The sequence below is a fragment of the Microtus ochrogaster genome, linkage group LG5, assembly GCF_000317375.1.
Source record: "Microtus ochrogaster isolate Prairie Vole_2 linkage group LG5, MicOch1.0, whole genome shotgun sequence".
NCBI lineage: Eukaryota > Metazoa > Chordata > Mammalia > Rodentia > Cricetidae > Microtus > Microtus ochrogaster.
The window spans coordinates 22,103,893-22,116,988 of record NC_022031.1 but is presented as its reverse complement, the minus strand read 5'-3'; the positions used below and the strand labels follow the sequence as shown (position 1 = coordinate 22,116,988).

The following is a 13,096-nucleotide window of genomic DNA, read 5'->3' as shown; positions in this document are numbered from 1 at the left end:
AAAAAAAAAAAAAATCATAGCAGAAGATGCCTATCAAAGTACAACAAGCATACAAAACACAAAATAGACTCAACCAGAAAAGAAAGTTCCCTCAGTACATAATAATCAAAACATTAAATGTACAAACAAGGAAACAATATTAAAAGATGCAAGGGAAAAAGGCCAAGTAACATTTATTTACATAATAATTTCTTCTATTATGTCTTTAATGTGTGAGATTCTCCTTTCCATCTCTTATTTTGTTGGTGAGGCTTGCATCTAAGGTTCCTGTTTGATTTGCTAAATTTATCATTTCCAGATTTCCTTCAGTTTGCTTTTTCTTTTACATTTTGGACTGTTTTATTCATTTCCTTCCATTGTTTATGTTTTCATAGATTTCATTAAGGAATGTATTAATTTCCTCTTTATAGTCCTCTGTCATATTCATACAGGCTGTTTTAAGGTCTTTTTCTTGTGCTTCAGTTACGTTACAATGCTCATTGCCTTTTGTGTTAGGCTTCCTGGGATCTGATAGAGAGATATTGTCCTGGATGTGATTGGTTGTGTTTTCATACTAGCATCTAGGTATACAGGATTGGGAAGATTGTAATTCTAGACTATTAGAATAATACTTGCTTTCTCAATGGAGACTCTAAAAGCCATAAAGGCCTGGACAGATGTGCTACAGACTCCAAGAGACCACAAATGTTAGCCTAGACTAATATACCCAGCAAAACTTTCAATCATCATAGATGGAGAAAATAAGACATTCCACAATAAAATCAAATTTAGCAATATCTATATACAAATCCAGCCCTATATAAGATGGTAGATGGACAACTTGAACTTAAAGAGGTTAGTCACACCCAAGAAAACACAAGGAATAAAAAATCTCAAACCAGCAAATCAAAAAAAGGATAACACACACACACCATCTCCACCACCACCACTGCCACTATCACCTCCACCACCACAACAGGAATCAACAAAGACTGCTCATTGATATCTCTCAGCATAAGTGGTCTCAATTCTCCAGTAAAAAGACACAGATTAACAGAATGGATGTGAAAACAAAATCCATCCTTTGGCTGCAGCTAAGAAACACAACTTAACATCAAGATTAGACATTACCTCAGGGTAAAAGGATAGAAAAAGATATTTCACGTAAATGGACCTAAAGCAAGCTATTATAGCTATTTTTAAAATATGTGACAAATTAAACTTTGAACCAAAACTAACCAGAACAGATAAGAAAGTATACTACATACTAATCAAAGGGAAAACCTACCAAAAGATCTTGGCAATTCTTAATATCTATGCACCAAACACAATGGCACCCAAATTCATAAAAGAAACACTACTACAGCTTAAATCACATATTAGTGCTCACGCACTGATAGTGGGGGACTTCAGCACTATGCTCACCAATAGGCAGATCATCCAGACAAAATCTAAACAGAGGAATGCTGGAGTTAACTGACATTATAAACCAATGAACCTAACAGATAGATACAGAACATTTCACCCGAACACAAAAGAATATACCTCTCCTCAGCACCTCATGGAACTGTCTCCTAAACTTCCCACATACCAGGACACAAACTAAGTCTCAATATAAACAAGAAAATTGACTCAGGCAGTGGTGGTGCATGCCTTTAATCCCAGAATCCAGGAAGCAGAGGCAAGCAAATCTCTGAGTTTAAGGCCAGTCTGGTCTATTGACTAAGTTCCAGGGCAGCTAGGGCTACACAGAGAAATGTTGTATAAAAAAGAAAACAGGGGGGAGAAAAGCAAATTCTGTCTTACCTTTAATACTTGATAGCAGCACTGTATGAACAGTTCGAGGTCGATCACATGCTCTACCACTTCAGAAGCCACAACAGCATCAAAGACTTCTGCAGTCTCATTCACCATCTCCTCCAGGGAGCACACTTTGTACTCTACCCTCTCATCCAGGACTGGGTCAAAGGACTTGTGGTGCTGCGCTACCCTAATGTTTTCAGCCACAGGGTCAATTCCAGTAACTGAAGCCCCCAGTCGCCCTAGAGGCTAGAGGCATAAAAATGGTTATGCTCAAGAAGAAAACAGAACACATGTTAGCAACAAAAATGTAACCAAAAGGGTTATCAAATACCAAATAGTCAGCCCTAAAAACATACAAATGTGAACAACACTAAACAGAAGGTTGTATTCATATATTTATTCTAATACCTATATGTAGCAATAATAATTTTTTTAAAGAGGCCATAGATTTGACGTGGGAGACATGGGTGAGGGGTAGAGGGAGGAGAAAGATAGAAATGATGTCAATACATTAGACATACATACATTTTTTAAATTAATTTAATTCTTTAGTAATTCAAAACTGCTATTCCATGTTTCAAAAGGCAGCACATAAAATACTAAAACTATCATGGAAAATATCCATCAAAGATTAAATTATGATGCGAAAGGCCCCTGTGCTGATGAAGACTATACAACACAGTTGTACCACATTCCTCCCGGACAACAACCGCACATCCCAGTACCCTACAACACTTCAAAGGACTGATTCCCACAAGTAGTAAAACTCTTGCTGGCTTTATTAGAGATGTATAAAAGGAAAGATTAAACCTGCATTTAATCTTGGGCTAAAAGAGATTAAACAAAGCTTAAACTCATGCCCATTTATTAAAAACAAAACCCAAAAAACTTCAGTAGTTTTCTGAAAATTCTTTTCAATTTTAAAAACAGAACTTGTAATAAAATTATAACTCATAATAATATTAAAATTAGTACTATTCACTTAAAAATAAACAATATATTTGGTAAAGGGATAAATGAAGCAGAAGGCCACACTCAATTTTTTACCCAGCTAAAAACAACAAAATTTTGATCAAAACATATTAAATACATGCATAAATCTCCCAAGCTGTTTGATGAATCAGACATCTTTAGAAATGGGTTCCTTCTGTAAACACAGCAACACTATCTACTTCGTTACTGTTGGGATGATTTTAAGAATTTAGTCACTTTTACTGGCACTCTTAGCCCCCTAAGCCATTCTCATGACCATGAAGAGTGTAAAAATACAGCAAGGCACTTACTTCAGTTAATAAGCCTCCGCCACAGCCAACGTCAAGAATCTTCATCCCAGACAAAGGTTTCCCTGGATGGTGACTAGCACTTGTTTTCAAAAGATTGTCTCTGTAAAAGCAAAATTCAAATATAATAAAGACAGATGGTTACTTTTATCAACAAAAGTCTTAAAACATACAATCTTCAAGGAAATATTAACCTTCATTTAATTTAATTTGCATATTTAGCTGTCTTATTGGAGACGGGGGCTCACTACAAGGCTCAGACATGCCTTGAGTCCATGCTCTTCCTTCCTCAGCCTCCTGAGTTCTAGGATCACAGTGTTGCCACAATGCCCTGTCTGGAATCCTAATTTGAAATGACTCATTGAAATTTTTATAAAAGTATCTTTTATTTTCAGAATTAAATAACCTACTTAATTTGTACATTTTCAATAAAGTTCTGAAATAATCCAGCATTAATCTATATGGCAGCTCACAACTGTCTATAACTCCTGTCCCAGGGGATCCAATACCCTCATATGGACATACCTGCAGCCAAAACCCCAATGTATATACAATAAAAATAAATAAAATTTAGAAAAGCAGATGGAGGCCCACATTTATTTAAGTGGTCTACATTCCTGTCTTTATTATGTCTCTTTTAGACTCCTAAATTAACAGGGCTTTTTCATGTATAATAAACTTACTCTAGTATAATCAGTGTAATAGTTTTTTAAAGATTTATTTGTTTTATATATATATATATATATATATATATATATATATATATATGTGTTATATTTGCATGCACACCTTTATCCCAGGAGAGGGCATCAAATCCCATCAGAGATGGTTGTGAGTCACCATGTGGTTACTGGGAATTGAACGCAGGACCTCTGGAAGTGCAGTCAGTGCTCTTAACTGCTAAGGCACCTTTCCAGACCTGTAATACTTTACGATATGTACAACATATATGTATATGCACCTACATAATCTGATACACAATATGTAGTATAATACTATAAATTAAGTTTTAAATTGGATATATAATTTAAATATACTTATACTAAAATAAAAATAAATATAATGAACATATATTAGGGTATGTAATATTGCTAGTAAAAGTAACTAAACTCTTAAAATAATCCAGACAGTAGCTAAGTAGATCACTTCAGGATGTTGTACAGAATGAGCCATTGCCAATGAAATCCAACCCATTCTTCAAACAGCCACATAATGACTGCTATAATTAGACCGCACTGTTTCCTTCTGATGGCTTCTAGTTATGATGAAAATAAAATGCAAACATACAACCACAGCGTGCACCACACTAGATGACCTGTGTTATGTGATGTGTATAAATAAAGATGCCACAGTAGTTGGACTACAGTTCCCAAACTTAGTAATGCTGGAATCACCTAGATTTGCTGAAACACAAACTGCATCTGGAGGCCCCAGCCATGACAAGCTCAAAAGAGGCCTGAGTCTCAGTAGTTTGCCCTAAGGCAATACCTGGTTCCAAGAAAGACCACAGACTGCTCAGGCACCACCCAGGAACAGACCATCCAACCGTTGTAGATAGGATCACCTGCCAGGACACCCCTAGACAAATGTCAGCCCATTGGGGATCCTGAACCTTAGAAATTCCTCACCCCCACCTTTGCTACTATAAAACCCACCCCTCACTGAGCTCGGGCTGTCTGATCACTCCAGTAAGTTGGACACATGGAGAGTCCGAGTTTGTAAACTTATATAAGAACAAAGGCTCTTTGCTTTTACATACAGGACTCGGTCTCCTAGTTGGTTTTGGGAGGACTCTGTGATCTGGGCATAACACATTAATGGCAAAGTCCACTGAGTTCTTGCCTTTCTTTATCTCCCATTGAAACACATGGTCCACATTTTGTTCATCCACGTAGCTTTCAAAGTCTGGAACTGGAGCCCCATAAGTGTGAGCTCTCAAACGTCCTTGTTGAACCTATCTGTCTCTGTAAGTTTCCCTTTATCAGAACTGCCTAAAGGTCATCAAGGCCACTGCAGAGCAGCAGCTATAAAATAACCTGATGGTGTAGCACTTTGGTTCCCTTTCATTAGAACTGAATTCTAATCACCTAATAGGGCCAAAAATGTTTATAATTAAGTTGTAAAAGCAACCTGGGTTTTAGTACTGTTTCTGTAAGTTAGTGGTTTAAAAGATATTTTTAATTTTTTTAAAAATTGTGTGAATGTGTCTGGGTATGTGCATGAGCCCCGTGTGTCCTCAGAAGCCAGTGAGGCTGTCAGATCTTCTAGAACTGGAATGGTGTAAGCTGCCTCATGTGCATGATAGGAACCAAACCCTGGTCCTCTGTGAGCAGCGTGGTGAATTCTGAACTACAGAGTCATCTCCCCACCCCCAAAGTTAATGCTTGTAAATGGTGGATCCTGATGAGAGACAGACCTAACATCCAAAGCAAACCGAAGATGCGGAATTTTGAACTCAAGTAAAGCAAAGGCGAAATGAATACAAAATAGTGAATTATGCACTTTTAAAGACTTAAAAGGAGTTTCTGGAATATTACCTTATGAATGGCACCCTCAGGTCATTCATAGAATGAAGAGGTGCAAATATTCCTTGTTCATCCCACCACTTGTGAGCCAGGGCCAGGAAGGTTTTCACCTCCTTGCTGTCAACTGTTGTTTGTGAAGTACTGTATAAGCTTTGCCAAGGGGATCTAAGGGACAAAAACAAAGAACCAGGCAATACTGTTGCTCTAAAAAAATATGATAAACAGAATATACTGTATATAAAGATATCCTAATTTATTAGATTCTAAATATATATAGATGGATCAATCATGTGCTCATATAAATTCACAAGCTTTTGAGTACAAAGTCTGTTCTTCTAGGTCACATCTAATACAAAAAAATAATAACAACAACAATAGCTATCACTTATCAAGTATCCACTAAACGTCAGGTACTATCTAAGACACATGTTATTTTGGACAACTGTACTGTTATCCTTACTTTATGGTTGGGAAATGAAAAGTTCAGAGAGGTCAAGTGAGTGGTTAAGCCCCTACTTGAACACAAGTGATTCTACCATCCGCCTGCTCCCTCCACTTCTACAGATGTCATGGAAGTCTAATCTCTACCATCTCCTGATCACTGTCTTACTCTTCTATAGTCTGCTGACTCCATACATCACCTTCTAGTTTTCCCAGATGAACTACAGAAAGATTATTCTGAAATAAAAATCTAATTAATTTTTTTTCTCACATAAAATGCTCTCAAGGTTTCCAATGTCGTTAGAGAAGAGAGTAAAACCCCTGGGGTGAAAGAAAGCTCAGAATGGTGGAGTCCCCAGCTTCCGTCCTCTCTAAGCTCATTTCCTCCTCATCTTCTCCCATCAGCCATGCAGCCTTTGAATGGGCCATGCTTGCTCTTACCTCACAGACCTTGTGGATATTGTTTCTTCTGTACCGATCATTTTCCCCACAGCCCTTCCTTTTCTCTACTAAGCACTTCCGTCTCACACCTCAAATCTTAATTTAAATAGACTGTTACTACAAAATCGTCCTTGGTATTCAAACATGGGTCACATCCCCCCCATTTTAATTCCTATGTCACGGTATTTCTTCACGGGTTGTATACCTTCTGATCACGTCTGTTACTCACCAGACTACCTACTGTGAAGGAAAGGCAAGGACAGTGGCAAATCATTTTATTCCTAGGGACTAGAACAGCTCCTAGAACACAGCAGTTTCTAGGGAGATAATTGTCAAAGAGATATTTGAAGAGAAGAGATCAGACAAAGTGGATAATTTGTCCTCGCTCTTTTAATCACAAGAGAAGGGGAAGCAAAACAAAAATCAGACAAAACACTGAACTTCATGTCAGTACAGTGTAGAGAAATACTCCAATGTTCTACTTGGCCAAAGATAATTAGGCTCTTAAAGCAGAAAAAATAATGCCACTTGATTTTTCATTGTTTTATTATTTTTCTTGGCTCCATTTAGAGAGTCCATTCTGTAGGTATTATTCTTTTTATATTATTTAAAGTCAAGTACCACGTGTCAGTGAGATAGCGCACTGTGTTAAAGCACTTGCTAATAAGCCTGACAAGCTGCGCTTGATCTTTGAAACTCACATGGTTGAAGAAGAGATATGATTCCTCAAAGTTGTTCACTGACCTCTGCAAGGGTGTGAAGGCATGCATGACACCTCCCTACATACACACACACAAATAAATAAATGTAACTTAAAAATTTAAATTTAAGTTATCACTTTTCTCTAATATTTTCTTAGGAATATGAATTTCCTTGAGCGAGATTAGTCAAACCTTCAGTAACCAGGACTAGCACATCAAAGGTAACGCACAGTAAGTAGTTGCTCCGTTGACAGAGAAGAGTTAACACCTACACCCAGTCTCAACCATGCTCACAAGATGCAAGGCCCTGCACTCAGGAAGTAGACTCCGTTTTAACTATACTAGGGAGGTAGTTTTTCACAAGATTAGAAATGAATTTGTAAAATCTAAACACACATTTGTTGACTTATTCTTACTATGTAGCATTACAGACTTCTCTGCCTTAGTGTGTTTATGTTTTTGTTCCATCACAAGGGGACTACAGAGAAGTAAAACATCGCCATGTCCTTAATGCAGCCTTCTCTCTTTTCTTTTTTTAGGATAGAAATGGGGGTTATTAAGAAGGAAAAAGGGACTCTCCAGGGATAGAAGTGGGCTGGAGAACTGGAAAGAGATGTGTCTAATCTATTAAAAATGAAAATTGTCCCTGAATTGGAATAAATAGCATACATGGCTATATCCTATGTTATCTTACAGCTTTTCAGTGACCTTGAAGTTTTCTAAGCCTAAAAATTATTACAACATATTATTTAAAAATATTTAAATAAAGGCCACTTTAGCTAAACCAGATGAGCTTTTACATACTGGTCAAGTTTATTACACACAATAAAAACTAAACTACTATTATACACAATTATGTAAATCCCTACCAGAATAACAAAAATAAACTCACCTGTAAGCTTTCATTCTGGTCAGACAGGAAAAAGTCATGTTGTAGGATCTAAACCACATGGTCCTGTGTTCACTGAATTTCCGTGGCTTAATCTGTAGATTCCTGGTGAGCTGATTACCTGAGTTACCTGAGAACAAAGTTAAGTATCCAGAGAAAAGCATGTAATTTCTTGCTATGAACTGTTGAAGGAGCCGCAGGCCTCTTCCCACAGCCCGGCTCCTGACCGCCTGGCTAGCTTATGCCCCGAAATAACAACACACAAATTGTATTCTTTTAAACACTGCTTGGCCCATTATATCTAGCCTCTTCTCAGCTAACTCTCACACCTGGACTAGCCCATTTCTAATAATGTGTGTAGCACCCCAAGGTGTGCTTACCGGGAAGATTCTAGCCTACGTCCATCCTGGGTCGGAGCTTCATTGCGTCTGCCCCAGAGAGGAGAGCTATCGAGTCTGAGCTCACTTCCTCTTCCTCCCAGCATTCTGTTCTGTTTACTCCGCCTACCTAATTTTCTCCTATCAGGGCCAAGGCAGTTTCTTTATTTAACGAATGACCTTCCTCCATCATTTCCCCTTTTCCTGTATCAATGAACATAGTTGAAGAATTTTTATATGGCATTCCTATGGTATATTGTAATAAACAAATGAGTTTATTAATTTGTGGTTTAATTAAAAAATAAAAAATAAAGGTCTTACTTTCTTCCATCTAAAAATTAAAATTACCAAAATTAAGTAGATAATATATACGCCCTGTCACTGTTTTTTTTTTAACATTTATTTGTGTGTGTGTGTGTGTGTGTGTGTGTGTGTGCGTGCGTGTGTGTGTGTGTGTGTATTTGTATGCGTTTGTGTTCTATGGATATGCAAGTGCCTGTGGAAGCTAGGAAAAGATGTTGCACCCCTGGAGCTGGAGTTACAGGCAGTTATAAATCACCTGACATTAGTGCTGAAAACCATATTCCAGTCCTCTCCAAGATCAACAAATGCTCTTATCCAATGAGCCATCTCTCCAGTCCCTGCCATTAATTTTTACATCTACGTTAGATTGCATTTTAAAAAAATCACAAAATATAAATATAAACTATTTCATCTTATACTAAAATATTAATTTCTAGGCTGTCAAAACTAGTTCAGATTCTGCCAGTTCCGTGCTAGATACCTGAAATAACATTGTATGTTCAAACTTACATAGAGACATGCTTAATGGATTATTCTGTTGTTCAATTAATATTTTGACAAAGGATCCTAGAGACAAAAATTACATAAATCATGACAAAGGACAATTCACCAAGATGATAAAGCAATTCTAAATGTGGTGTTTGTATAAAATGTGGAATTTCAAAACAAATGAAGAAAAACTGACAGAACTGAAACAAGAAAGAACAAACCCACAGCTTTAGTGGAGTGCCAACATTCCTCAGTGGGTGGAACAACCAGGAGAAGAAAGTCAGCAAGGATACCGAACTGAACATTGCTGAGCAACACGGAGAACTGAAATTTGTGAACACGCCACCCAAACTGCAATAGAATCTACATGCTCTCAATCATTCATGGAGTGTTTAAAAAGATAGACCAAATCATCATTATTCAACCTCTAAAGAAACTAAATTCATACTTAAAAACCTTCTTAAAAAATATCCAGGCTCAGCCAGTTCCACTAAAGAATCTCCTATGCAAGGGCAGCAAGAGCTCTGAACCACTGAGCCATCTCTTGTACTCCCAAAGGAACCTTACATTTAAACAAAGCTCCTGGAAGAAGAAACAACAAGAAATGCTACCCAGCCTCTTCAATTAAACACCAGAGTGGTGGACAGTGAGCATCGACAGAATACACTCGTGATTCTAGCACCGGAGAGAAAGACCACAAGCTGGAGGTCAGTCTATGCTACGTAGTGGCCCTAGCCTGATATATTTTGCTACTTTTTTTGTCTTGTTGAAGTTTATGTTTTTTTTTTAAATTAGTTATTTATCTATTTGAGAGAGAGAAAAAAAAAAGAGAGAAAGAGAGAGAATCAATGCAAGATACTTCCCAACTCATTTTACAAAGCTAGAATTACTCTAAAAAATTAGAGAAGATTACAGATTAATCCACCTCAAGAGCAGACATAAAAATAACAACAAAATCAATATTAATAAAATCTAGCAATATATAGAAAAATAATCTAGCAGGCCCATACTGGATGAGGCAGATGAAACACTTTACAAAATCCCCGCCCATCTAGGATGAAAACTCAAGGAGTAAGAATGGAGGAGAAATTATTTTACAAAGCATCTACAAAAATCCTATAGTTCACGTATGACTTAAATGACAAAAGAGTGAGATGCTGCCCACATCAGGAACAAGATCTTGGCTATGGCAATAAGGCAAGAAAAGGAAGCAAAATGCATGCATGATGGAAAGAAAGAAATTTAACTTTGTAGAAAATCCCAAGGAATCTTAAATCTATTTTTTATTATTTATTTATTTTTACCTTATGAGTGTTTTGCCTGTATGCAACTGTATTCTGTGTGTGTGATGCATACAGAGGCCAGAAGAGAGTGTTAGATACCCTGGAATTGGAGTTCAGAGACGGTGGGTTACCATGTAGGTATTGGGAACTGAAAGATCAACCATGTTCTCAACTGCTGAGCCATCTCTCCAGCCCCCACAGGAATCTTACATTTAAACAAAAGCTCCTTGAATGAAAGATTTGAATTCAACAAACTGAAACAAGCAGTAGGAAAAAAATAGCAAATTTTTGTTTGCTTGTTTGTTTTTTGAGACAGGGTTTCTCTATGTAACAGTCCTGGCTGTTCTGGAACTCACTTTGTAGACCAGGCTAGCCTCAGATTCACAGAGATCCACCTGCCTCTGCCTCCCAGGTGCTGGAGTTAAAGGTGTGCACCACCACCACCTAGCTAAAATAGCAAAATCTAACTTAAGCAAAGCAAGATGGCTCCGCAGGGAAAGATGTTTGCTATCAAGCCTGATGACCTGAATTCAATCCTTGGGATCCACACAGTGAAAAGAGAGAATGGATCCCCACAAGCTGTCCCTGACCTGGACAGGTGTGCACCCCCACCCCTGCCACACCCACAAAATGAAATGTAAAAAATAAAAGAGAAACCCACTGATGCCTACACAAGCAACCCTGACAGAATTCAGTGAGTCTCACACAGAGAAAGACCTAACTGTAGACAGGGCTTGTGAGGAGGAAGAGATTCTTCAGGAATGGATGTTAGAGTAGGGAGAAGAATAGGGAATGACTATGATCAGTGTGTGTGTGTGTGTGTGTGTGTGTGTGTGTGTGTGTAATTGTGAAAGAATAAAACAGATGTTCAATATTAATGAAAATGAGGAATAAAACAAATGAAAGCACGGTGGGAACCACGCACCTACCAAAATATCTAAAATTTAAAAACACTGATATCATCCAATGTAGAGCAGGAAAGAAGCAACTGTATCTTTTATATATTGAGAGTGGGCACAGAAAATGGTACAGCCACTCTGGAAAGCAACTTAGCAGCTTCCGATAAAGTAAAATGTATGTTTAACGTGCAAGTCAGCAGCTATACTATGTAAACGCTAATTTCAGAGCAGTGAAATGTATACAACCTTCAAACTGAGAACAACAAAAAAGTACTGAAATAGCCAGCTTGAAACCGTGGAATGACTATACTTAGAAATATAAGTATAAACTGTACTCAGAAATTATAACTACAAACTTACATCCAGAAATAAAAGGCATACATTGATACATGCAGACTCAGATGAAGTTAAGGGAATTCAGACCAAGTAAGAAAGACTCTCAATATAAAAAGATACATATATCTTGAAGATTATATAATTGTAGTTACTCTCTACATTATTTAGACTCCTTGAGATAGAATGTTTAGCAAAACTTTTGTTCTCAATATTGTTTGTTATAGTTATTATTTGTTATTATTGTTTATAGTTGTAGTTAGTTTAGTTCTGTCTTATTTAGACAAAAAGGGGAGATGTAGGGATAAGTCCCTTAGGGGGCGTGTTTGCCTCGGGCTAATGTTTGCCTATAAATTTGGCGAGCATGCTCCCAGCCGCTGCTTCTGCTTTCCTGGTCTCCGCAGGAACGGTGATTCTGTAAGTCTATTTCACCATTAAAGCTGTATATATATTTTTACAATATGTCTGCATTCGTTTATGCCATTACACAGATCAATGGGAGTTTTGGACGAGGCAGCAGACTAGAGGCTACTTCTATGAGAACTGATGGAGGAAGTCAGAATAAGGGGGAAAATAGACTTTATTCCAAAGGGAAATAGAGGAAATGTTTTGGAAATTCATGAGGGAAGAGAAAAGACAATAGAACAGAAATAAAGAAACCTGCCACATAGGAGTAAGCTGAACACAGCCTTCACCATGCCCCAGCTGCCTGCAAAAAGTAAATCATAAGAGCCAGGAAGTTCCACCCTCAGGTCAAGAGCCTCAAATCCAGTCACAGGCTTTGGTGACATCGTGATTCCTCTGAGGCACATTCAACAGCATCAAAGAAAAATCCCATTTTGTCACCCTGCATTGCTCAGAGGACAGCAGCCAAATATCCTGAGAAAAACTATTGGTACAAATGAAGCCACCCCAGGAGCCATCATGGAATAGCCACAGCCTGAGGAACTCCAATTTAGCCTGCCACAGCTCCTGGATGAAGGATGGCCCAGAGGCAGCTGTAAGAAGCAGGAGGGCCTGATGTGCCAAAAGGTCAAGGGAGCGAGCAAGAGGGTGGTTCAGGGTGGGAAGTGCATAAGGCAAGCCAGTTCCTCTCTCAGTGGTCAGAAGCAGATCTCATCCTCTGTTTCCCTGGTGCTTGGTAGTTCTGATACTAAAGTCAGTGGGTAGATACAGTGTTGACGATACCTCTCTGATGTGGGAGTGTCATATATCAATCTGTTGATTTCATTGGTTAAGCAATAAAGAAACTGCTTGGCCCTGATAGGTTAAAACATAGGTGGGAGGAGTAAACAGAACAGAATGCTGGGAGGAAGAGGAAGTGAGCTCAGAGAGACGCCATGCTCCCCGCTC

The 13,096-nt window shown here is 38.0% G+C and overlaps 1 protein-coding gene across 1 annotated transcript in view; it reads right to left on the bottom strand.

Moving 5' to 3' along the window:
- The window catches only part of Coq3 (coenzyme Q3, methyltransferase), a 28,932-nt gene that overhangs the window by 7,520 nt on the left and 8,316 nt on the right, over positions 1-13,096 (bottom strand). Inside the window, exons 2-5 of the mRNA XM_005361918.3 lie at positions 8,063-8,189; positions 5,600-5,752; positions 3,066-3,165; positions 1,786-2,028 (exon numbers count right to left, since the gene is read on the bottom strand). Of these exons, the coding sequence (XP_005361975.1) occupies positions 1,786-2,028; positions 3,066-3,165; positions 5,600-5,752; positions 8,063-8,189 (623 nt within the window). The remainder of the gene's footprint in view (positions 1-1,785; positions 2,029-3,065; positions 3,166-5,599; positions 5,753-8,062; positions 8,190-13,096) is intronic.